This window comes from Triplophysa rosa, linkage group LG10 (assembly GCF_024868665.1).
Source record: "Triplophysa rosa linkage group LG10, Trosa_1v2, whole genome shotgun sequence".
NCBI lineage: Eukaryota > Metazoa > Chordata > Actinopteri > Cypriniformes > Nemacheilidae > Triplophysa > Triplophysa rosa.
The window spans coordinates 8,115,819-8,141,837 of NC_079899.1; the positions used below are offsets into that span (position 1 = coordinate 8,115,819).

The window sequence follows — 26,019 nt, forward strand, 5'->3', positions numbered from 1 at the left end:
GGGAGAGAACTAAAACATTCTGGAAGGTGTGCCCCGAGGACCAAGGTTGGGGATCTCTGGACTAGAATACCATGATGTGAAAATAGTGTTCGACTGAATAAAAAATCTTGATTGGAAAATGGCTGAAGTTAGATTGAATAAAGGATGTTGGTTTGAATTTTTATATAATGGTGACCCTGCCTGTGAAAACCCAACTCAAGTCATTTTTGGTTATTTACTATTTTTTTTATAAAATTATACATAATGTAAAGAACATTCTATAACATTCTATGATAATCCTAAAATCTTTATTGGCTGAGTAAGGTATATGTTAAAGATTGACAAAACAGTGAAATCAATGGTGGAAATCAAACTTTTATCTCAAAATTATGTCATGAGACTTATGCATAATGTTTGCATAAATTTAAATGCAAAATGTACTAAGAGAACAGAAAAAAAGCTGGAAATAGCTATTTTGTCCTGTTTAGTTTTGTTAAATAGTTTAGATAATTGTAAGTAAATCAGGTTAAAACTGCGTCACAACATATAAACAGACAATATGAACAATGAAATAAGCTTTAAAACGTGTTACTTGAGTTGTTCTGTCTTTTGGGAACAACAGATTTATGAATGTGATACGAACATTAATATCTTCTCATTTTTACTCATAAATATATAAGATGTTTCTTTAACTTATTACTACAAGATGACATAATTATTGGTAATGAGAATATTGTTAATGCTTTCAATGATCTATAATGATGATGCAGCGAGTGTAACAATTATTTACAGTTATATTGTGCTGTGCTTTTGTGCACACTAGATGGCACAAGTTGTTAGTTTACCAACGAGTTTTTGCTAATGCCGCACGCTCTGGCAACTGAATTAATGTGCATTACTGAATTGATGTTTTGGTGTGAATTTATAAACTGGAGAAATAAAATTAAGTCTATATATATTTTTTCTTTTCTAGCTTTTTGCAAGATTTTTATCACTAATTATAATTAGTGATAAAAATCTTGCAAAAAGCTAGAAAAGAAAATAGTTATTTTAAGTAAAACAAATATTAGTGCTCTGCATTTAATTAATTCGTTTAGGTGCAGAAAAAGGACTCTACTGTAAGTCTTTATTGAAATCATATTCTTATGGTCATTAGGCTGTTATTGCTCATCATTATAAACTTTTGTAACAAATAAAAAACGAATTGCATTAAAGCAATTAATGTTCAGAAACATTCGTTTGTGTACTTCGCTAATGTGGTAATACCATATCGTATGTGTTAAAAACGACAATGCTACCATCACATTACAAACGATCACAATAAAGGAAGATCGGAGCAAACGGACCAGTGCGCATCATAAAGGCGTGCTGCACGCACACAGACACACGCGCTCAAAAGCAAATACATTTCCCTCCTAAGTACATTGCAAAATGCTAAAAGAGCAGGATTCAATGAGTCATTATCGTACAAAGTGCCCTGACAGTAGCTTCTTGAACTCCAGGACCAAATGGATGCGGGGGCTCTTCATAAGCGTCTGTATTATTTTATTTTCTTGCTTAAGACTTACACTGGCACATCCTCAGTGTCTGGACTACCAGCCACCTTTCAAACCATTATACCACATTGAGTTTTGCAACCAGCATGGAAATTTTGGTTGCTGTGATCAACAAATGGACAATCGTATTGGGATGAGTTACTGGGATATAATGGACCTGATTGGTGAGGAAGCTTATGAAGCGTGTGGTGATTTGGTTAAAGATATCATGTGCCAGGTAGGCTATGTCTGATCTTTTATCAACAAATTTGTACTTAACCATTTTAATACGTTTATCTTGTAGGTGTGGGAGATTTTCGCAGTGGCTAAATGAAATGTGGCACCTGTTTTTATTTATTTACTGCATTTAATCAACTGTGCACGGGGAATGATTGTAATAATAAACACTAATATTTCTTAAAATCGCTTCATTCCTGACCTAATACTTAATTGCAGGCTTGTTAAAATATAACGGAATTAAAAGGAATTTAATAACGATTTTATATCCCTATTTTTTATTTATCAAAATGAATAGAAAACTATTAAAATGTCGAAATTTACCCATTTACTTCGTTAGTGCACATTACTAGTCTTATGGTAGGCTAAACAAAATATCTGTTCAAGTCAATCCAGAAAAAGTCTTAATTTACATTTATGCATTTAGCAGACGCCTTTATCCAAAGCGACTTACATTGCATTATACTATACACTTGTTTCTAAGCATGTGAAATCTCTGGGATCGTACCCATGACCTTGGCGTTGCTAAAGCTATGCTCTAACTCGCTACGAAGTGGCGATTTTTTTTTTGATGACGTCATTTTGACAGCTTGGGCAGAGCTGTCTGTTGCGAGTATACATTTCTGTGAAGCATGGCGCTAGATACAAATAATATGCAGTCCAACACACAGGCCACGCCCCCTAGTAGTGATTTAAGTGCGTCACAATTCTGAAATAAAGAAGATCGCGACTTCGGTTCATGGGGACTTTAAGCCATGTCGCTTCAACCACTAGCATTGCGGTGATGGGTTTTGCATTTGCATGATATTTTCTTCAACCACCTTGTTCATTCCTAATTGTATTGCATTTACAGGAGTGTTCCCCTTACGCTGCACACTTGTTTGATGCTGAAGATCCATACACCCCAGTGCGCCACATACCAGGACTGTGCTCTGCCTACTGTTCAGAATTCCACAGAAAGTGTCACTTTGTGGTCAAGTACCTAACCAACAGCCGGACCCTACTGGAGGCATGTGAGAAAGATGACTTGCATTTCTGTAACATCATCGATCTCCCTGACCAGGACTATTGCTTCCCCAATGTCCTGAGGAACAATGAACTGTACAGCAACCTAGGTAAGGTGGAGGACCCTAAAGGATGTCTACAGTTGTGTTTAATGGAAGTGGCCAATGGGCTGAGGAACCCTGTGCTAATGGTCCACAGTGGTGACGACACCCACCGCATGTTTGTGGCGGAGCAGGTAGGCTTTGTGTGGGTTTATCTGAGAGATGGAAGCCGCATAGAAAAGCCCTTCCTCGACATAAGTGGAGAGGTGCTGACCACGCAGTGGCTGGGAGATGAACGAGGTTTCCTGGGCCTAGCCTTCCACCCAAAGTATAAAAACAATGGACGCTTTTTCATCTACTACTCCATTCTGGTCAACGGCATGCTTGAGAAAGTTCGCATTAGCGAGATGAAGGTGTCAGCTCATGATATGAACGCGGCAGATCCCCACTCTGAGAGGTTAACATTTTTTTTTCATGTTGTTAAAGTCCCATTGCACTCGATATTATCACTTAAAACTCATCTTTAAGCATTAAAATAGCATATGTAAACGTTTTTTCCTGTGATAATAATTTCTTCATGCCTTAAAATGACTTGAATGTAACAACCTTGCTTTATTTAATATATGTGGGTTCATGAATATGCAAATTAGTCCCCGCCTCCATTGAGTCCTCTGAGATCAGACCATTGACAAATGTCTCATTCAACATGTGAGCGGCATATGAAAACAGCAACTTGAAAATAAAAAAAGTTTTTAGTAATGCCCAGAAGTATGGTTTATTTTTAGCTTTTATGTCTCTCTGTCATTTTTGTTTTGTTTTATACTAATCTGTATCTTCAGAGTTCTTCTCGAGATTGATGAGCCTGCAGCAAACCATAATGGTGGACAGCTTTTGTTTGGTCTAGATGGGTACCTGTACATCTTCACAGGGGATGGTGGAAAAGCAGGAGACCCTTTTGGAAAGTTTGGAAATTCCCAAAACAGGCAAGTGTTTTTTATCCAAGAACACCTTCTCAGACACTTTATTAAAGCTTTACCGGTTATGTAAACTGTTTTAGATCAGCCTTGTTGGGAAAAGCGCTTCGCATTGATGTGGATGGTAGCAGGAAAGATGGCAAGCCGTATAAGATTCCTCCAGACAATCCTTTCATTAGAGAATCTAATGCTAAGCCTGAGGTCTATGCCTACGGTGTGAGGAACATGTGGAGGTGCTCAGTGGATCGAGGGGATCCAGTGACTCAATATGGCAGAGGGAGAATATTCTGTGGCGATGTGGGCCAAAATCGATATGAGGAGATTGACATCATTGTGAAGGGAGGAAACTATGGATGGAGGGCGAAAGAAGGCTTTGAATGTTTCGATGTGAAATTGTGCCAGAACTCCTCTCTAGGTAAGCTGGACTATAGCCATTCACATTTAGGTCAGAGAAAAATTTGAGAGTTAATTTGCAAAAACTGAGAAAAATGTTTAAAAAATCATGTTTTTTTATTTTGCATTCCAAGTACTAATTATAAAATATTATTATTTAAAATAATGACATTATATTATAATTTATTATTATATTAAAATTAAAATATTATAAAACTGGTCCTTGAGGCTGACTGGTCACTAGCTGGGGTTTATTCACAATAAATCACAGCTTCAGCATGACCTCTTCAGCAAATTTAAAAAAAGTAGTATACCACTGACCTGCACCTATTTAACTTCACAATCACATTCTACTTAACATTTAGTATTTTACTGTTCTTTTAAACTTACAGTAAAAAAATATATATCTTAAAAAGGAGTTTTATTAGAAGCAAATTTCCATTTTATTGCATTCATTTTATTAGCCCACAAACATGTTTTGTTTTAATAGATGACATTCTTCCAATATTTGCTTATGGACACCATGTTGGGAAATCAGTAACTGGAGGTTATGTGTATAGAGGATGCGAGTCACCCAACCTCAATGGTCTGTACATTTTTGGTGATTTCATGAATGGGTAAGGCCCAAAACTCTTTCAGTATTGTTAAAACTTGCAAAACAAAACCTCATTTTAATTTAATGGAACAACAGCTGTGCAAAAAATTAAGAAGACCATTAAGAGACCATTTCAAAATTATATTCAGTTTTTCTGAATTTACTATTTATAGGTAAATATTTATACCAAATTTGAAATAAAAATATTATTTATTTTTGCATTTATTTGCTGAAAATGAAAATTAGCGAAACAGGTAAAAATAACACAAAAATGCTCTGTAAATGCTCAGAGCTCAAATACTGCAAAGAAAATAAGTTCATATTCACTTTTAAGCAATACAACAGTAATATTTGTATTTAGGAAAAGTAAATTTTTTATTTAAACTGGATTTTTATCACAGTTTTCATGTGTCTGAGGTTTGATTTAGTTGAAATTCAGACACTGGACTGGAATGACCACACAGTAAAATTGTCAGTGTTAAAAAAGGTCAAATTAACACTCACGGTGTATATATAATCCACACTCTCAAAGTGTGGATTATATAAACACTGTGAGAGTTAATTTGACCCTTTTTAACACTGGTGATTTTGCTGTGCACAATACATCTAAATGCTGATGAAAAGTTGGAATGGTCTCTTAGTTTATTCTGTGTCTGTCTAACTATAACGTTAAAGCCCTGAGAATATTATTTTACTGAAAAGTAAGTCTAGGATATATGGTATGATATGATATGATATATGATATGATATGATAAGGTTTTATTTTTATTCAGACGATTAATGGCTCTTGAAGAGGATAAGGAACCTGGGAGTTGGAAGGAAAAGAATGTGTGTATGGGTGACACCAAAACATGCTCTTTTCCTGGCCTTATAAATCAGCACCACAAGTTCATCATCTCATTTGCTGAAGATGAAGCAGGTAGGTTTGCTGCACAGTCCTGTAAAACCCCAAAAGAAATATTACAGCAATAATAAAGCTTCCAGAATTTTTACCATGTTGTTTTTTTCCACATCTCTATGCAAAGGAGAGCTTTATTTTCTGGCAACCTCCTACCCGAGTGCAATGTCTCCTTTTGGCACTGTCTATAAATTTGTGGATCCATCTAGGTAAAGTATGAATAATTTCTTAAGTGATGAATATTTTATTATTAGAAAATGCTTAACAATTCAGTAACCTTTGGATCACACCGCAAACATTTGTCATTTTGGCAGGTCTGCGTCTGTATTTGAATAAACCGTCTATTTAAACAGATTAAGCAAGCTCATTAGTTCCACTTCTTGCCAATAAAAGCACCCTACATAGTATTTCTAGACAGAGAAAAGAGTATGCCTAATATATGTGTAGGCACATGCATCACATTTCACAGACATGCAGTATCACAAAGAAATACACTTTTACACGTTAAAACTTGATTATTTATACAGTTCTGCAAGATATGAGGTCCAGTGTACAGTACAGAACAACACTTCTAAAATAAAGTTAACAAGTTAACAATTGTTGTTCATTGTCAAAAATTAACTTGACACATTAAAACAAGTTATTTGAAGTTAATAAATTAACTGATTAAGATATCAAGTAATTCTTCAATCCTAATAGTTCACATAACATGCATTAGAATTAACCGTTTCCTATTTTCTATCAAACTTTTTTTAAAAGTGGGGAAGATCAAAGATGAGCACCAGGAATTTGTTTAGGAATCCTTCTCACACCATATCAAGTCTTTACATTTTTGTCAAAATAATTATCATGCAATTTCTAATATTGACCTCTTTTAAGTTTTTATCTCCAAATCATTTTTATCTGCAGGAGGGCACCTCCAGGAAAATGCAAATACAAGCCACTACCTGTAAAGATCAGGGGAAAGAAAGTGGCATTTGTACCCAGAGAATGTAAGATTTTTTTTATTTCATTAACGTTATATAACTTTACATAAGGCCAGCTTAGGTCTATAAAAGGTATTTATTTATTTATTGTTTTATTCTTAACGCCATTATCTTAAGGCTATACTCATGGCGAGAACTAGTCAATCACAAGTCTGTTCTATACACAAGTTGATATAATAAAAAAAGAAATATGTTATTTAACAGTATTGTCTGAAGCTAATATAAATATGCTGATTTTTCAGTGACTGTACTTGGCATAGATGTAACTCCTACAAGACCACTAATAGAAAAGATTATAAACCCAACTAAACCTTCAAGCACACGGCAGTCCTCAAGAACCAAACCCGCAACATCTGCACCAGAGAAAAAACATAGAGGCATACAAGTATATGTAACTCCCACAAGACCACCACTAGAAAAGATTATAAACCCAACTAAACCAGCAGCCACGCGCCAGTCCACAAGAACCAAACCCACCACTTCTGTACCACAGAAAAAACATCCGGGCCAAAATTCAACAGCAAAATTGCACCAGAAAAAGACAAAGAAGACAACTCAGCCAAAAGAGAAGCAAAGCAATGCAAGGACAAAAGAAGTCAAGAACGTTGCCTCTCACAGTAGGAAGTCAAAGTTACAGAGCAAGAAAGAAAGAAAAGATACTGGAAAGCTGTCTCACAAACTGTCTGTCAAAGGACCACGGGCAGGACAGAAAACCAAACCAACGAAACCAAAAGAGGAGACAAAACCAGCTGTTTTGTTACAAAAAACTAAAAAGGCTGAAAAAGAAATTAAGAAACCAAACAGCAAACCTAAGGTGAACAATAAATCTAAGGTGAACGGGTCAACAATAATCCTAAAGTGAACAACAAACCTAAAGACTGTATCAGCAAAAATATAACAAATATCTCTCGGACAAAAAAAGAGAAAACTGTTTGAATAACCAATATTGTGTACTAATGAGATGGTACTAATATGGGCAGTAATAAGATTTTATGTGTTTTGAAGAAATCATGTATTAAAGAAAGAAAATAGCAGGTCTGGGGTCAGTCAAATGTGTGATGTGTTAGACCAAAGAAGCAGAAACAGTTTTGGGCCGTACGTTTCAATTTTCTTAGCATGCAGCAAGAGCTTTCTCTAAATGTTCATGTTTGTGGATGTGGTTAAGTAATTAGTACAGGGCCATATCTTTTTTTTTAGATCAAACTACAAACTAAAAGAAAAAAATCTAAATAAAACATCAAGAATAAACAATTCTTTTAAACAAAAATGTTTTGCGTTGTTAAATGTGTTTATTTTATGACATGGGTCCAAAACGCACATTTCAACTTTAAATAACTTGTGTAAATTGCTTTTCTTTTAATAGACCCAGACAGAGAGAAATATGCATGATAAGTTTGGTCTAAATTAAAAATGCTTCCTTTAATAAAACGTTTTCGTTTGTTTAGAGTAAAATTATTTTCATTGCAGACCCAAACCATGTCCATATGACTGGTACAAGTTGGGTATAACTTAACGTTGGTTAAACCCCTGGTTTTTGTGGTCCTTGGTCTTTGCCTCACAAGCACGAAAATAACAGCATACTTAAGGCAAGGCACTGCAGGTGAATAGGCAGATTTTCTGCATTTCTTTACCAAAACTAAACCTAATTAAAAAACTATTTATTGTACTTCCTGCATCCCATTCATTTAATCGTTCCCTTCAAATAGACATGAATGCTTTTGCAATTCCGCGAAATAAAAAAACAAAACCGAGATGAGCCAAATCTTCTAAACTGTTAAGACGTAATGGTAATGTTAATGAATGAAAATAAGAAACTATATTAACACGCAATGCACGTATCCAGAGCATATGATCTTTTGCAATGCCCAAAAGTACAAAACAGACCCTCCTACACTCTTAGAAGAGATTGAACCTTTAGAGTTAGAAAAAGAACTTTAAAGTTCAAATATGAACTTCTAATACTTTGTATATAAAAAAGGTTCAAAGTTGAACATTTAAGTTCTATAAGTAACCTTTGTATTTGGTATACTGTTAGAAATTCTTTTTAGAACCTCTGTTGTGGCAAAAGGGTTCAAATTAGAACCTGGCCTGTTACCAAGGTTTGAACCTTTTCTGAGATGGGCTAGATTTTCTGCTGTTTAGTTGTTGATGTTATTATTATCCTTATTAATATCATTTTATTATAATCATTTTAGCCTACTTTAGTTTACATTTACATTAGTCATATTTAAAGATTAATATATAAAAAATTAAAATACACAAACAATTTGAGAGGTGGACACACCACCATCTCAAACAATAAGCATGTCATTTCCCCATGAAAAACACTGAGAAAAACATCTCCAATCGTTTAAACTTATTTCAAACATCAAAAATGACGTAGACTTGTGAGTTCAAGAGACAGTGCTACGTTCAAGCAATGCTTCTTCCCAAATACTACTTCCAAACATCGGAAACTGCGCTCATAGTCGGACATACGATTTATGAACTCAGGGCAGATCAATCAAGCACGAGGGCAGGGAGACGCGTTACATGATCCAAAATGCTTGCAGTGACATTAGCGCGGAGCTAACTTACGCGAAACGTTAAGAAACTGTAAAGTATTTGACTGGAACGCTACGAGGTCGGAAGTGGGATATTTCAAATCGACTTCGCCTCGAACGAAGTCTTGCGTTCAAATGTCTCTCGCGCCCGTGGCCCAGCTAAAAAAAACCGTTACAAACTCTGCTGCGCGAGCGCAGGAACTGAGATGAAATGCTCGAATATCTGAGGTAAGGCTTAACAAAATTACTATGACCTTTATGAAATCATGAAAATAAATGAAATGAAATGTAACATGGTTACTGTACATTAAAATACAGACTAAAGCTCTGTTAGTTAACCGATTTCAAAGTGACCTTTTTTCTATTTAGGACAGTGTAAAAGTTATAAAGAGAGATGTATAGTGCTACAAAGGCAACATTTGTGTTAATTATTTCACCCCTTTACTTTCTTTTAAGTAGAGAAAAAGATAAACATATATCACTGAAAGGGGGAAAGATGCTAAGGCGCAGGTGACAACGCAACTGAAAAATGGATGAAACGCAGCAACCAAATATGGAATACAATACAATCAGAGCGTAAGTACTGAATGTTAATGGAGATTTATGTGTTTAACGTTAAAAGAATTGTGCTTTCTTATTGAACAGCCAAAGTTGGTAACTGTAGTCTGCAAGGCACAACAAGCAGAAATAAACAGTCTGTTTATTTAGGTAAACATGTGCTGATGTAGTGACTATTATAATTTATTCTGTCAAGTGTAGAACTAAACTTCATAATATATGAATATGTTAATACATTCTGTGTTGGTCAGCTCAGCTGCATTAAGTCAGCAGTAGTCTGTCTTAAAGGGATACTTAACCCCCAAAAATAAAATTCTGTCATCATTTACTCACCCTCGGATTGTTCCAAACATACATTTCTTTGTTTTGTTGAACACACAGGAAGATATTTGGAAGAATGTCAGATCGCATCCCCCATTTACTGACATGGGGAAAATAAATACTATGGGAGTCAGTAGGGGATGAGATCTGACATTCTTCCAAATATCTTCCAGCAGAACAAAGAAATGTATACAGGTTTGGAACAATCAGAGGGTGAGTAATTGATGAGAGAATTTTCATTTTTGGGTGAAGTACTGTATCACTTTAAGTGTGAATGTTTGTTTAATCTTAATTATGATTATTTACATGACAAGACTGAATATTTAGCAGAAACCAATGATTTCTTGATCAAGTTTACTGTGGTATTACTGTATAGCTTTTAATCATTCAATGTGTTTTCTGTTGAGTTTGTGCTTTTCCAGATGTGTCTCTCTACTGTCATGTTGCCAATAATGTGGGACCCACAACCTGTACAAAGAGTCAAAAGCCTACATAATTTTAATGAACGGTTAATCCTTTATCTCCATTTACGCCTAACCACAAGGAACATGCTACAGGTAATGTTTGATCTAAATTGATAAATGCATAATCTGTGAATAATACATTTTTTTGAGAAAGCCTTGTGGCCTTAAGGAGTACTGCAGAGTACACAACAACACAAATGAGTTTCACTGATCTGTGGTGTTCTGTTTCCAGAGCTGTGTCCACCCATGTTATGCATTTGTGCCTTCTCCTGCTCTGCACTTTTAAAGCCCACTGTACGGTATGTAAACATCATGTCTACGATGGTGAATTTATGAAGAGATCTGAGTAAACTGGTTTGCTATTCTGTATTAGTATAAAGGTATATTTAAATGAACATTTTGTATTTAGTAGGCCATCATACACTGGTTTGGCTGTGCTGCAGAATTTGTCTGTTCAAGACGCTGAGCAAGTTTTCCTCAATCATCACAGGTAAATAACATGTTATTTATATTCAGGTTTCTTGCGTCTATCTCTATTCAGTATTTTTGGTCAGTTTTAAGGGAATGTATTTATTATAGTTCTTGAAACAATGATTCTAAAACATCAAAATAAAATGTGTCCAAATCTTTGGGCAATACACAATAACAGCAATATGAACATGAATGACTGATCCTTATCATTACCTCAGGCTGTGGCATCTTGATGTTTACTGATGATACATATCCCTCTACTGTGATGTGGGATATCATTAAGATCTAAATCTAAAATTACAGAGTTGAAGATGTTAAAGTTAATTGTTAGTTTATTAATTTGTCTGTTTTTCTTTCTCTCAGGTGTCAGTGAAGCCTACATCAGTGCAGTGTGGCAGCTGATGGGCAAAAGGTAATTTCTTAGTGTTGTATTTGTATTACTTACTATTGCACTTTTTCAAAAAACAGACTGTGGTCCTGTCACCCTGCAGTACTGAAGGATCATACAACTGGGATTTACACAGCTCTGCACTGCATACAACAGTTAATGAACTTTCTCTCTGTTTATGGCTGATGTTAGGAAGAATGTTACTGACTGACAAATTCACCGTTCACTTACAGTACATACAAAAACACTAGTCAAAAAGCTAAGGAAAGACAGTCAGGAGGGTTTGGAATATGATGGCGAGTAATCATGATCAAATATGATCACATATTACAGATTAAAATGGGCATTTTTGTTTGTTTAAATAAATTTATGCAGTGAGGTGGGCGTGCTTTATTTCATAATTATTTTACTTTGTTAATGTTATACATATCACTGTCATGGCTCTGCTTCACTTAGTCATGATTTTCTTGGTCCTGTAGCAGAGCCGTGACAAAGCCTTATGTTTTATGTGAGAAAACCACGAGTTGTCTATGTTTTTACTTCTCATGTGTTTTCTCGTGTCTTGTCATTGGCCCCGCCCCTCTCGTTTCACGTATTGCTTCCCGTCTGTGTTTCATTACCCTCACCTGCCCTGTGTTATTATCCCTCGTTTGTGTCCCCTATTTAATGCCCTCTTGTCTATTGTCCTGTGCGTGTTCGTCTTGTTGGTGTTCCTGTGCCTCAGGTTTGACGTTGTGTCATTCTGGTCCTTGTCAAAGTCAAGTACCTTAGTGAGTGTTTAGTTTAGTTAATGTCAAGTGTTTCCTAGCTTAGTTCTGTTTTAGTGAGTCTGCGTTCTGTTGTACTGTTATTCTGTTTTGTTATTTAACCCCATTGTGGGTCTTTGTTTTATGTTTTAATAAATCTTTTTTGTTACCCCTTACCGCTGCCTGCATCTGGGTTCTCTCCTCCCGAGTCGTGACATATCACAATCAGATGTTAAATAAAATGTATTGTCATTTTGTGTTTTATCTGAAATGTTTGCATGTACGCAATAAACATTTAATGGAGAATCATGGTGGTGCATCATGTGTTATGAAATGTTGTTATAGTATAATGTGTAATATAATAATAACAATAGTAATAATACTACTGAAATGGTGATTAAAAGGGGTTCCAAAAGGAACTCTGCTGGTTCTTTAATGCACCTTTAAGAGAGGGTTCCAATTGGAACCTTTTTAAAAAGTTCAAAAATGAACCTTTAAGGTTCCCCCACAGTTGCAATCTCCAGGAACCTCAAAAGGTTCATTTTTGAACCTTTTCTTTTTAGAGTGTACCTCTGTAATAACCTAAGACATCTAGTCCTGTCCGAATCAGTGAATAAAATCACAGACATCGTGTGAGACAAACTTAGACATCCTTTAGAAACTAGTCCCGTTCGAATAGGACTTTTTTCTGTAATGTGATGGTTTTTTTAACGTATTTCAAAAATATGTGAAAAACCTGTAAAAATTGAAAAAATAAAAATTCTCTTTAATTACCATTTTTTCAGTGTAAAATGCACTGTAAAAACTATTAAAAAACTATAATATTCTGTCAGCTGAGCCACCAGAAAAACATAAAATAACATTTACCTTACATAAAATGTTCATGTTATTTTACACCCAAAATGTAAATCAGATCTGTAATTTGACATTTCTTTTGATGCATTTCAAAAATAAGTGAAAATTCTCTAAAAACAGTAAAAATATGTTTTTTACAGTGTGTTCCTTTCCAAGGAAAAGTTAAAACTTGACAATGATAATACACAGATCGTATTTAATAATTATGATAAATAACTCAATAATCTTTATAAAATTTCACCACTGCCACACAGAATCTCTAACACTAATAGCATATCTGTATGTCAATACCTCCAAGCAGAACATTACTTTCTGCAGCAGGTTGTGTTATCAGTAAAAGGTCATCTCGCATCAATTGACAAATCACTATTATAGACTGCCACAGCATATCCCAATCCATCAGCAAGATCTCCCCCCACCACAAGCTGTTCAGCATGTCCTTAGGAGTGACATCATTACGTCAAAGCAAAGGCCAAGCTATCGCTTCCACACACCTGGAGTACATGAACTCTGCATCTTACGTACGTGAAAATGTAAAACAGAATTTTAAGAATCCCCTTGTGTGCATGTGGCAACAAACATCTCTGTTAAACAGACTGACATACGTACTTGACAGTATCCTCACCTACAGAGCTTTACAGTATCCTGTAATTAACACATAGGTTCGGACATACCATGCAAAACAACTGATTGTAGGCATGCTAGAACTAGATTTTCTGAATACACCACACACACAGACACTAATAGCTAGGCTTTAAAAATCTACTGCACGACATCTCTAGGACATACTGCCTAAAGGTAACGATTAAACTGTAAGACTTCACTGAGGCATTTGCTTCCATTGCTAATCCTTTGGATCTTTGTATAGTCTACATGTAAACTTTGTAGCTCGGAAGGGGCCCTATAGGCGATCTTGGAAAAGTTGTTGCGTGTATTGTGCAACTGTGTGCCTCAAGCATGTAAAAAAAGATTTCAATGAATGGCTCTCACTGTTTAGGGTCTTTACACAGCATTTAGTATAATATTTCTATCACAAAGTTAACAAGGATTTAATTTAGGTCAGACTTCGACTAGTCTTGTCATGATTCTTGGGTGAGGTGAGACACAGTGACAAGGAGAGTGGACCCAAATGCAGACAGCGGTTAAGGGGTTAACCCCTTAACCGCTGTCTGCATTTGGGTCCGGTTAAGGGGTTGACAGCGGTTAAGGGGTTAACCCCTTAACCGCTGTCTGCATTTGGGTCCACTCTCCTTGTCACTGTGTCTCACCTCACCCAAGAATCATGACAGAATGATCCGACCATTTTGGACCCAGCAGACAGAGGGATCTCAGTGGGATGGGTCGATGCTGCCGGACTCCCTTCCAGGGCTGAATCCGCCGGACTCCCTTGGAGGGTAGAGGCCGCCGGGCTCTTTCCAGAGTCGGGACCGCCGGTCTCCCTTCCGGGGTCGAGACTGCCGGAACCCCGTCCAGGTTCGAGACCGCCGGGCTCCCTTCCAGGGTTGAGGTCGTCGGATTCCCCTCCAGGGTTGAGGCCGCCGGTGTCCTGTTCCCGCTGCAGATCCCTGCCGGCCTTCCAGCTGGTGCCCAGGCCTGTCGAGTCGACTCTGTTTGTGTGTTTTTGTCCTTGTTTGCTGCCCAGCTGCCAGAGAGCGCTGCCCAGCCGTCGGAGATGCTGCCCAGCTGCCAGAGAGCGCTGCCCAGCCGCCGACATCCTGTCCTGTCATGTCGACATCCAGGCCTGCCCAGCCGGTGATATCCGGCCTCCCAGTCGGCCATCCAACCGGCACCATGTCCAGTCCAGTCGGCCATCCAGCCGGCACCATGTACCGTCCAGCCGGCCATCCAGCCGGCGCCATATGTTGTCCAGCCGGCCCTCCAGCCGGTGCCATGTACTGTCCAGCCGGTCATCCAGCCGGCACCATGTGCTGTCCAGCCGGCCTTCCAGCCGGTGCCATGTACCATCCAGCCGGCCTTCCAGCCGGCGCCATGTACCGTCCAGCCGGCCATCCAGCCGGTGCCATGTACCGTCCAGCCGGCCTTCCAGCCGGCTCCATGTACTGTCTAGGCGGACATCCAGCCGGCGCTATGTACTGTCCAACCGGCATTCCAGCCGGCGCCATGTCAGTGTTTGGTTTTTTATGTATCATGTTTTTGTCATGTCTTGTATTATGGTTTTTGTCATTGTCTTGTCTTGTTTGTGCCTTTTGGAGCGTCAGGATATCGCTCCTTAAGGCGGGGGTTCTGTCGTGATTCTGCCTCGTCGTGTCATGTCTGTCTTGATCTTGTGGTAGAATCACGGCAGGATCCCTTGTTATGTGTGGAGAGAGTCATTTTGACCCTGTCGGCCTTCGATACTCTCTCTGGTCCTTGTCTGTGTTCCCGCCCTTTTGTATCTCTCGTTATTGGTTGTTTATTAGTTCATGCCCCACACCTGTTCCCCTTTGATTTGTCCCTCTATTTAATGCCCCTGTGTTCTCTGTCTGGTGTCGGATCATTGTACTGTTATGTTGCACTGTGTCGTGTGGGTGAGTTCTGGTCATGTTAGTTAGTCTAGTTTATTGTGTCCCTATGTGATGTGTTATTAGTTTAGTCTTGTCAGTTTAGTTAGTCTTGTTCTTGTTCCTCTGTTTTGTTGTTTACCCCCACGTGGGTCTTTGTTTTGTATTTTGTCTTTATTAAATGTCATGTTAACATGTAAGACTAACTAAACTGACAAGACTAAACTAATAACACATCACATAGGGACACAATAAACTAGACTAACTAACATGACCAGAACTCACCCACACGACACAGTGCAACATAACAGTACAATGATCTGACACCAGACAGAGAACACAGGGGCATTAAATAGAGGGACAAATCAAAGGGGAACAGGTGTGGGGCATGAACTAATAAACAACCAATAACGAGAGATACAAAAGGGCGGGAACACAGACAAGGACCGGAGAGAGTATCGAAGGCCGACAGGGTCAAAATGACTCTCTCCACACATAACAAGGGATCCTGCCGTGATTCTACCACAAGATCAAGACAGACATGACACGACGAGGCAGAATCACGACAAGTCTATGTTCATGTTTTTTGTATTCTTTCTTCATGTTTTTTGTATTCTTTCATTATCATTCCAGTGAATCAAATGGATGGTACAAGTTGTTTGGTGTAAATTTCCTGTCTGAGAATAACTAAACGTTTTTTTAAGTTGCAAACCTACCAACACTCAACCTATGCCACTGATTTCAACATAGGGCGCTTCTTATTTCTGCATCCTCCTTTTCTTGCTTCCTTTTTCTCCATCCCCGAAGGATGCAAGAATGTGAGGACATCAAAGCATTAAGTGAAATGGCATTTATATTTGCTCTTTAGTTCATTATCTACTGTATTATCTAATAACAGGAGTATTAAACATAAACATACGCAAGTTTAAGTTCCTAGCCCTACATTAAAATACAAAACATGCTTTAAAATGTATTGCCTGGTTTCAGAGACAAGGCTTAAGCCTAATCCCAGACTAAAATGGATGTTTGAGCTGTTGTAGCTAACTTCCACCGACAAATCTTAAAATAAATTTTGAAGAACAAAGAACTGACAAGAAGTGTTTTTCTAGGTATTTTTATAAAAGCTATTTAAATATCCGACTTTCACTAAGGCCTAGTCCTGACTTGGGCTGCTGCAACGGTGTGTCATGCATTCTGACTTTACAATGTTAAACGTGCTGTCTTCTCATGCTTAACATGGTCAACTTGTCAAAAAACGAGTTGGGCGTATTACGTAGTATTTCTGTGCTCGATACACTCCCCCAGCGATCGTACAGGTTTCGGAAAGTTTTTTTGAAGATATACTGTTTCGTAACTATTTTTCTTAGTTCCTTATTGGACAATTCTCCCGGAAAAGCACGCAGCACACCCACGCATCAGCAAGGAGAGCAGGAGAAGGAGCATGCGCAGACGTCACTTTCACTTGTGTGCAGGAGAGAGAGAGAGAGCATACGTTCGCGAAGTTCAGGTGTTTGTTTGTTCACTGCATTTGGGTGATGAATGTTATATAAATGGAGGATATAACGCTGGATTTGGAGATCGTTTGAAACTGATATATGGAGCCGTCCCCGCAATAAAAGATGCCGGACATGAACCGCATGCGGTGAGTGAAACTGATGTCTGTGTTTTGTTGGCAATGGGTGCGCACGTGCTTTAGTTCAGCCTGAACCCTTCCACAATGGATACATCTGCGTATCCTTACTCATGACTCCTCTGGAAGCATCCTTACACCTCGTTTCTCGCCACCTCATGGTCCAATTAGACAATTAGGTTGGGTTGGAGGACATGGAAGCGAGGAAACAAGGCGGTATCAATTTGAGTATTGAGAAGCATGAACTGCCAATTTATGTCCCCCAATTCAATACCCCACTGGTCACTATAGGGTCAATGTTCTGTCAATAAGTATCCTTTCTCAAGGGTAACCAGTAACTTTGACTGGTTAAGTTTATCCAACTTACATTTTGAAATACACTAAAGTCAAACACAATTCTAAACTCATTACACTAGTTCAATTTGTAAAACTATTTTTTTCAAGTACCTGTCACTCAGAATTGCAAGCTGCAGCAGGTTATCTGCTGGTTTCTGAGAGTCAGATTTAAGACTTTAAGACCTTTTTAATACCGTACAGAATGAAATTTAAGACCAATTGTCACGGGTGTGAGGAACAGAACCCAATTGCAGGCAGCCAGAGGTGAAGGGGTTAACAGATTTATTAAACACAACGGAGACAAAACAAAAACCCACGAGGGGGTGTCAACACGAGAACAACTAAAATACAAGACGAGAAAAAAACACTTCCCACGATGGGGCAAAACAAACTAAACTATATGTGACACAACGTCAAAAGAAAAGCAAGGTAGGACAAGGCGAGACAAGACAAGGGTATTCACAAACAGGTAATCCTCATGGTATGGTAGCAGGGCACACGACACGGAAACACTACTAACGCAACGCACGAGCACAGGACAATGAAACATGAGGGCATTATAAAGGGAAGACAAACGAAGGATAATTGACGAGGGCAGGTGGGAAACATTAGACACGGCAGGGAAGCAATACTAGAAATGAGAGGGGCGGGGCCAATGACAAGACACGAGAAAGCACATGAGATGTAAAAACATAAACAACTCATGGCTTTCTCACATAAAACCTAAGGGCTCTGTCCCGATCCTGCCACATGACTAGAAATTCAGAAACAAGAAGGCAGGACCGTGACACCAATTTCATAGCAACAAATTTGGACTTCCCCATGGCTAAAGCTCCAACTTTTCTCCATGTGGTAATATCCAGTCCACTCACCTCACGAACCCCCCGTGAACGTATTATTTGTTAGTTGGTTCTGCCTAATTTGTTCTGCATGACAAATAGACGTACATGATTTTAAAACGAAAATAAAATCATCTTTACAGTGTCGGTTCGACTGCATTTCTAAGACCTTGGAAACGCGGATTTAAGACATTTTAATGCTAATTAAGGCCTTATTTTGACATTATGGAATTTAAGACTTTTTAAGACATTTTAAGGATCCGCGGACACCCTGTGCAGTGTAAAATGTAATTAGTTAACTACAGTTTAATTTTTGCCCTAAATTTTTTATGTAATGTATAGTTGGCTAAACTAATGCACAGGCGACTCAAAAGCATTACTTTACCTTCTGAATAAGTTGGTTGTACTCAATGTAATTGAGTAATGGGGTCTCCAAAAAACTTCATACAGTGCTAAAGAAGACAGAAGAACACTGATAGATTTTTTTTACTCATTGTTTGACATGCATTGATGACATGCACGTCATATAGAGAAAAGTAAGATGTGTTGTACATTGTTCATGTTTATAAAGCAAACAAACACCTGAGCAGTGACTTCACAAACATTGATAATACTAAGAGATTAAACCTGTATATAAACTCGTATTAAGAAACTATTTGAATGCCAAATCTGTTAATTTCATTTTTGTAAGCATCAATAATCAAATTATTCAGTCAATATAGGGCTTGTGGGTCTTGCACACAGCAAAACATTTTGAGTACATTATAAGATTTTTAAGTCAGGTGTGAATGTTTAAGTAAAGACAACCCTCAGGGTTACAGTGTGTAATTACTTTAACGTCTGGAATTCTGTCTGTAATTTTTTTGCCATTTAGCAGACGCTTTTCATTTGGTCTTTTACACATTCAAACGGTAAGTTTCTTACATGCTAATTACAGACAGTCCATCCACCTCGAGCAAACCTCCCCTTAAAGATGTGTATTTTTTTATTGCGCCACAGCATCACCAAAAAAAAATACAGCCATGGAAAAAATAAGAAACCACACCACAATTATTTTTGTGTTTTTCTGAATTTACTATTTACGGGTACATTAGTAAAATTATCGTTTTTGTTTCATTCTGTGAACTAGTGACAACTTTTCCCCAAAATTCTCATTTACTTGCAAAATTTTTTTACATTACAGTCCCTGTAATGACACAACCTACCCATATTTTAACACAGGAATATTGTAGAGACATTGGAGTCAATTCTTGCCTTGGGGGAATTTTCACCCAGAAAACATCTTACATTCTGAAACACTGTATATTTCTGAGAAAAAAACTTGAACATGTTTTACATTTGACCTTTTACATTGAGCATACTGTAAGTGTCAGGTTACATTGATATATAGGTATTGATCAATGGCTTATAATTGACTCTGCATGTTAAACTAGGAGAAGGGTTAACATCTAGGATGACATTTTCTCTTTCATAAATTACATTATAAATATACAAATAAGACAGACACAATCATAATATTGTCACCATGGTACAGCAAACTGCTAGCAAAGTGTTTAATAGCTCTTTTGCCAACATGTCTTTTACCTTAATAATTAGCTAACCATATCCGCTAAAGAGTAAAAACAATATCAAATAATAATTTGCGTAACAGGAACGGATAAAACGAGAGGCCCCAGAAGTAATTGAAGCCAAAACATGTCATTACCTTTGCAAACCAAGTTAATAAGCCATACAGTTGTCAACTTAGTGAGATATTTCATGTGGAAGAGCTAATGTAGCATCCGAAAGAAATGATGAACGTCCCTTTCCAGTGAAAAACCCATTAAGAGCCTGTGTGGAGTGTTTACTGAATGAGTGACAAATATGCTGGCAAGAGCCATTTGCCAAGGTAATGAGATACACAGTATTTGTGCTTCACTTAACACTTTACGGGAAAATGCATGGATATAGCAGTAAAAATGTTTAAATTTTCAACTATATGGGCTTTTCTCAGTTCATCTAAAGTCAGTTTTCCTATTCTTACTACTTGATTTTCTACTAACACCAAAGAAAGGATGATTTTGCAACATGTTAGTGTCACAATGGAAACAACAATGAGGGTTTAATTTTGTAAAATCAATACAAAGTATCTTGTGTTGTACAAAAAACTATATTTGTTAATATTAAAATGTTTCATGTTTATTTGATTCTTTGTTTAATTTACAATTATTACTATGTCTTAAGTCTGTATAGGTCATAGACCAAAAATTCACCACAAGAATATATTTAGTAAGTAAACACACTTTTAGTTTCTTAAAAATGTCTCTAGTTAAAGAAACACGTAAATACAAAAAGATAATAAAATTGTATTTCTTATAAATTGACGCTAATTATTACCAATCATTAAAATGTTTTTATTTTATTTTTGTAGTTTATTTCTATTTTTTATTTCTATTAATATAAAAACATATAGGCTACATTTGCTCCAGACAGCTATTGGACAACATCTAATAGCAGCAATAACACATGGAGGTGTAGCTAAAATAAAGGAAAAGAAAATTATTTATTGAATAACAATTACTTTAAAATTAAACGTCAAGTTTAAGTAAATAATACTTTTTAAATAACTACTTATCTTGTTGTATTTAAACAAATATAATCAAGCATATCTTTTCTTTTAAACAAATAATTATTAATGCACAGTAAATGTGATACAACAAAAATGTTATTTATGTATGTTCATATTCATAGTCATTTCAGTTGTTTACTAGTGTAAAAGCATTGAAACGAATGAAATGGCACCATCTACTGGATGTTTTCCCAAATATCAAGAAGATTGCAGCTCTTCACAGTTAACGCCAAAGATATTCCATTGGTTAAAAGACCACTTTTTTTGGAAAAAACACTATCAAGAGCATGACTAAAAACCTAATAAGCGGCTTCATGACTACATGTGTGTGCTTGTGAGTGCATGTGTATTGTAAATATACACATATTATGGACTAAAACATTCAGATTTAACTTAGTTTGCAATGATTTAACATAAAAACCTTTAAAAAATGTTTTCTTCTTCCAGTTGTTGATTTTAGCAGGTATACCGTATATATTGTGATTCTGCTATTACTGTAGTTCTCATATGCAAGCTATTGTCTTTCAAACATGTTGTGCGATGTAGCAACATGTTTCTGTTCTGAGTGTTTCACATGTCTAAGGTGGTACGCTTAAATCATCATCTCACTCCTAATCTTGGGATTGCTCATGTCACACAACTCCTTTCAATATCACAAACACTACTATAGACAACGACTGTATTGAAATAATAATGTGGGTTTGAGTTGTAACGAGAAATTACAAATAGGACAAAATGCAATACTAAGTATAATCATACATAGATAATAGTTAAATTTTGTATTAGAAACATTATCTTTCCAATACACAAATACACAATGTTGTGAGGTACACAAAATAATTAATACTGAAAAATATTTCATATTTTAGGCACATAGGCTCTTGCTTTTCACAGATAATTAGTTCATTAATGTGGAATATAAAACACGGACATTTGTAAGATGCAATGGTACCCCAGTGATCTACAGCAATATATTACATTTTACAAAGTAATCTTGATTCTATATTACTATATATCTATATTCATTCTTCAATAAAAATGAAGACAAGACCATTGATTAAGTCTGTGTGTATACTGTTATTGCTCGTAAATTCGTCACCACATGTCCTGTTCAGACCATTTCAATAGGTGATCTTAAAAACAGGTTCCCCCACATGAAGGACGCCTGTTTTCTTGACTGTGTAATACTGTCCCAGTATTGGTGAGGTTTTCTGCTTAGGATCAGTCAGTCGATAGCTAAACAACAAAAATCAAGCATGTGATAAAGGATGAACCAAGGATACATTTTACAAGATTGCCCAGCCCATGTTTAGAATTGAAAAAATGCAATAGACCTGTATGTATAACAGCAAGGCTGTGAGAAGTACTGTGCTCTACAAACTCTACAGTATGTTGTGTAAAGGTTATTCTTTTCAGGTGCCCAGTAACTGATTAACAACAAATGAAACAAGCCAAGCAAAATTACTGATTAAACAACCATGAACCTAAATGAATGAATCGATTTTGTTTTAGTTATCTGTTATTGAGAACTAGGTCATAAAAATACAAAGGTGACCTGTGCGTGTAATTTAGGTCATTCTGAATAGGATTCATTTTAGCAAATAGTTTGGTCTGATTCTGTACACACTTACGTTTTGAGCGTGTTGAGGGGTTCTTTACGACTGATGACTCCAGTCTCAGGGTCAACAGTGGTTAAAATGCATCTGATGTTAAAGTGACAGACAGCGCACATACAGTACAGTATTACTAGAGTGGTTTGCAGAAGTAATGATACTACAGAACAGTGTATTGTATACACTTTAAGCCAGTGGTTCTCAAACTGGGGCTGTGGCCCCCCGGAGGGTCCCCAAGATGGATCCAGGGGGGCCACAGTTTTCGTGGCATTTTGTGAAATATAGAAATTTATCATAAATTTTGTGCAATCAAACATCAGAAAAAATACGACCACCAATCAAAAGAATTTATGTTCCAGCATTGTAAAATTGTATATGTTTTTGGTTTAATTAAAATTTTAAGTTAAGATTGTAAGTCTTTATTTGGGGGGCTTACAACGAAAAGTTTGATAACCACTGCTTTAAGATACCTTACCTTCCACATCCAATCACTCTCTTCATCTCTACTTGGCCAATCTGAATATGATCCCACATGTCCTAGTCAACAAATTACACAACTAAGGTAAGCATCACCAAAACAAACAAAAAATAAATTTTTAACCAAGTAAAATTTCCTCACGGACAGTCTACATTTGTTCAAAAATTAATTCTAAGTTTTAAGTGTTTTTGCAAACCTCCTGTGAGGAAAACACTTTTAATTTCGGTTTTAAGGTAAGACACAACGTTCAAATGACACGAACACACAATGCAACCTTAAAATTACACCTAAGTAACATTTCCTCACCTAAGGAGGAAAAATTTGCTAATAAAATATATTGATTTTGAATTGATTTTAAGCATTTTTGAATTCTAATTTTAATACACGTTTAATTTTTAACATTTAAATAAGCTAATAAAATATTTCAAATCAATATTTCATAACATGAAATGCCACAAACAAGCAATTTGTTTTAATATTTTATAAATGTAATGTCATATACTGCATGTTATTAAAGGACATATACTGTATATATATACATCATTTTTGTGTAATATTAAACTGTGCCTGTCAAAATGATTTGCAGCATCCGGTTACCATGTGAAAAATGCATTTACAGAATTTAAGAAAAAAATATAACATTAATCCAAATTTGTTAACGCAGATATCTAATCAGCCAGACATGTGCCAGCAACTGAATGTAAAACGATTAATTAATGGTATATGTCAGAAGTAAATGACCAGATTGGATCACCGGTTTGGGCAGAATGTGGTGTATACAACAAAAACACATGGATCCATCCTGCCTAGTTTTAAACTTCAGGCTGGTGGAGGTGTAACAGTGTGGGGATATCATGGTCCCTTTAGTAAACTGGGCAATGGGCATCATTAATGTCACAGAATACCAGAGTAGTTGCTGATCATGTGCATTCTCTATCTTCTAATGGTTCCATTCAGAATACATGCCACAAAACCGAATGTAACTGAGCAATGCTATCATGTCAATATCTCTGTGAAATGTTTCCAGCATCTTGAATACTTTAGTATTATGCCACAAACAATTAAGGCAGTTTTGAAGGAAAAATGGGATCCAAACAGGAACTAGCAAGGTGTACCTAAAAAAGTGGCCTGTGCGTGCGTGCGTGCGTGCGTGCGTGCGTGCGTGCGTATGCTTTTGAATACTGTTATACCTCAGTAAAGGCCTCACAGTCATTGACCACAATACTGGGACGAAACTGAGAGACTGTGACTTCATGATCCAACCTGCTATTTAGGTCTCTAACCGAAGCCTCAGACATCAGCATGATGGGAGCTGCATCAGGATAAGCCACCTGAGGAATCATGAAATATACAAAATGTGTACTCTATTAAAAATACTGACAAATCTATTAAGATCAATATTATTTGTTAAATATATACCGTATATACTGTAATTTTTTGTTGTTGTGAGAAATCAAACCTTTTCATCCTCAGGAAAAAGTGGTTCTTTCACCGAAGGCCTTTGGGGCTTTAGATAGGGTTCATAATGAACTAGACGAACAGTCTTGTCTGATGCCAGGTGTCGAGTAAGCCATTCAGACACCCCATCCCCACAGTCTCTCCCCTGGACATCCATACTAAACACTCTAAAAATAAAAGCAGACATTTTTTACATGCACCTTTTTGTTGTACAAAACTTATCTGGTTAACACAAAAAGTAACACGTCTAGTTCTGCATAAACTTAATGAAAGTCATTTTGGGGGGGGACTCCACTCCAGTATCCCCAAAAGTATTTAAACACTTATAAAAATGTATAAATGGCACTGCATTAAATAAAATGTCAAACTCAAAGGTATATTTAAAGGAAGCATACTTTTCAAGCAAGGTAAGACACTTGTGTGGCTTGTGGGACAAAATGTACCTCGAACAAGGACTTTTTAAAGCAGATGCCACTTAGTTTGGCATTTTGTAATTTAATTCAAAGACTTGTATGCATTTATGTCCACTTGTAATTTAGCAGTGCAAAAGCTATTGGGGGCCACTGTGAGAATTATTAAAGTACCTGCAGTCCACAACTTTATTATTAGGCTGCTGAAGAGGAACTCTTAACTCCTCCATCTGGGGTCCACTGAGACACAGCTGACCACCCCGACAGGTCAAAGATACCAATACCAGACGGGGCTGTTGTCTGGCTGTCACCATATGTCCATCCTCCGTTATGACCAGCCAGTGACTGCGAAAATAAATCAGTTAAATAAATGGCTAATGAACCTTGATCTTACAATGGCGGTTGTAAATCCCCGTGTCACACCAAACAGTCAAAGTTTTTATGAAAAACAGTATTATAAGAGCAATGTAACAATACAGACAGCAAAGTATAGTAGAAAAATGAATTTGTGTTAATTGTATGAACGCATTATTATTACCAACAACGTCACGAAAACTTACCGATCCTGCAGTTCGCCACATTTCAGTCCCATTCGCAAACATTCAGCTGTCTCCACCGACACAGCTTTCCCAGACTTCATCGGATGAATCAATAACTGTGAAACAACTCCAACTTTAGTTAACTTCTTCTCTCTACGGATATATTTATAGCCAAACGTGAGTCCAAGAACCGCAACAGCTGTGCCTGCAGCAAAAAGAGAAATTTTTGGGTTCTCATTAAATAATTTCGCGGATGCTTCTTTAAAGTTCATTTTAAATCTAGAAAATACAGACGATCGTGGATAAAATGTGACAGGTCAAGAAAACGATTACACTTTTCAGACCATCTGAAGCAGGCTTCTTGTTGCAACCAATGAAAACACGCGTTGCTACAATGTGACTTTAAAGGGGACACGGCCATATAAATTCTTTACTATTTCACACGTTTGTTCTTTTTTAAATGATTGGTTGTACATAAATGCATGGTACCTAAAATAAAAAGACGCTTGTATTAATGTATTGATGATCCGATTCTAAAACAGTTTTAATTTTCGTCAGACACCCATCCTACCACCTGCAATTTAGAGAACTCTTTATTAACCATTAACCATTGTGGTT

At 36.9% G+C, this 26,019-nt stretch overlaps 2 protein-coding genes across 2 annotated transcripts; one reads left to right on the forward strand and one right to left on the reverse strand.

Annotated features, from left to right (window-relative positions):
- Position 1: 1 nt before the first annotated feature.
- On the forward strand, positions 2-14,125 carry hhipl2 (HHIP-like 2). Its single transcript, XM_057344643.1, has 9 exons — positions 2-1,752; positions 2,605-3,254; positions 3,637-3,780; positions 3,855-4,186; positions 4,655-4,781; positions 5,533-5,678; positions 5,785-5,866; positions 6,567-6,649; positions 6,886-14,125. The coding sequence occupies exons 1-9, from the start codon at positions 1,411-1,413 to the stop codon at positions 7,503-7,505; spliced, it is 2,526 nt and encodes an 841-aa protein (XP_057200626.1). The 5' UTR covers positions 2-1,410; the 3' UTR covers positions 7,506-14,125.
- Positions 14,126-15,804: 1,679 nt separating this feature from the next.
- marc1 (mitochondrial amidoxime reducing component 1) lies at positions 15,805-25,797 on the reverse strand. Its single transcript, XM_057344726.1, has 7 exons — positions 25,423-25,797; positions 25,037-25,207; positions 24,454-24,619; positions 24,185-24,325; positions 22,992-23,053; positions 22,535-22,606; positions 15,805-22,139 (listed from the first exon to the last, which is right to left on the reverse strand). The coding sequence occupies exons 1-7, from the start codon at positions 25,671-25,673 to the stop codon at positions 22,025-22,027; spliced, it is 978 nt and encodes a 325-aa protein (XP_057200709.1). The 5' UTR covers positions 25,674-25,797; the 3' UTR covers positions 15,805-22,024.
- Positions 25,798-26,019: the final 222 nt, after the last annotated feature.

What these genes read in the sequence shown, in the direction of transcription:
- hhipl2 (XM_057344643.1), top strand. Translation starts at nt 1,411, where the DNA reads ATGCTAAAAGAGCAGGATTCAATGAGTCATTATCGTACAAAGTGCCCT. An exon ending in TTTGGTGATTTCATGAATGG is followed by an intron (nt 4,782 to 5,532) that starts GTAAGGCCCAAA and finishes ATTTTTATTCAG; the next exon opens with ACGATTAATGGCTCTTGAAG. An exon ending in AAATTTGTGGATCCATCTAG is followed by an intron (nt 5,867 to 6,566) that starts GTAAAGTATGAA and finishes TTTTATCTGCAG; the next exon opens with GAGGGCACCTCCAGGAAAAT.
- marc1 (XM_057344726.1), bottom strand. Translation starts at nt 25,673, where the DNA reads ATGAACTTTAAAGAAGCATCCGCGAAATTATTTAATGAGAACCCAAAA. An exon ending in ACTGTGAGGCCTTTACTGAG is followed by an intron (nt 23,054 to 24,184) that starts GTATAACAGTAT and finishes TTTGTTGACTAG; the next exon opens with GACATGTGGGATCATATTCA. An exon ending in CCCCTCAACACGCTCAAAAC is followed by an intron (nt 22,140 to 22,534) that starts GTAAGTGTGTAC and finishes TTTGTTGTTTAG; the next exon opens with CTATCGACTGACTGATCCTA.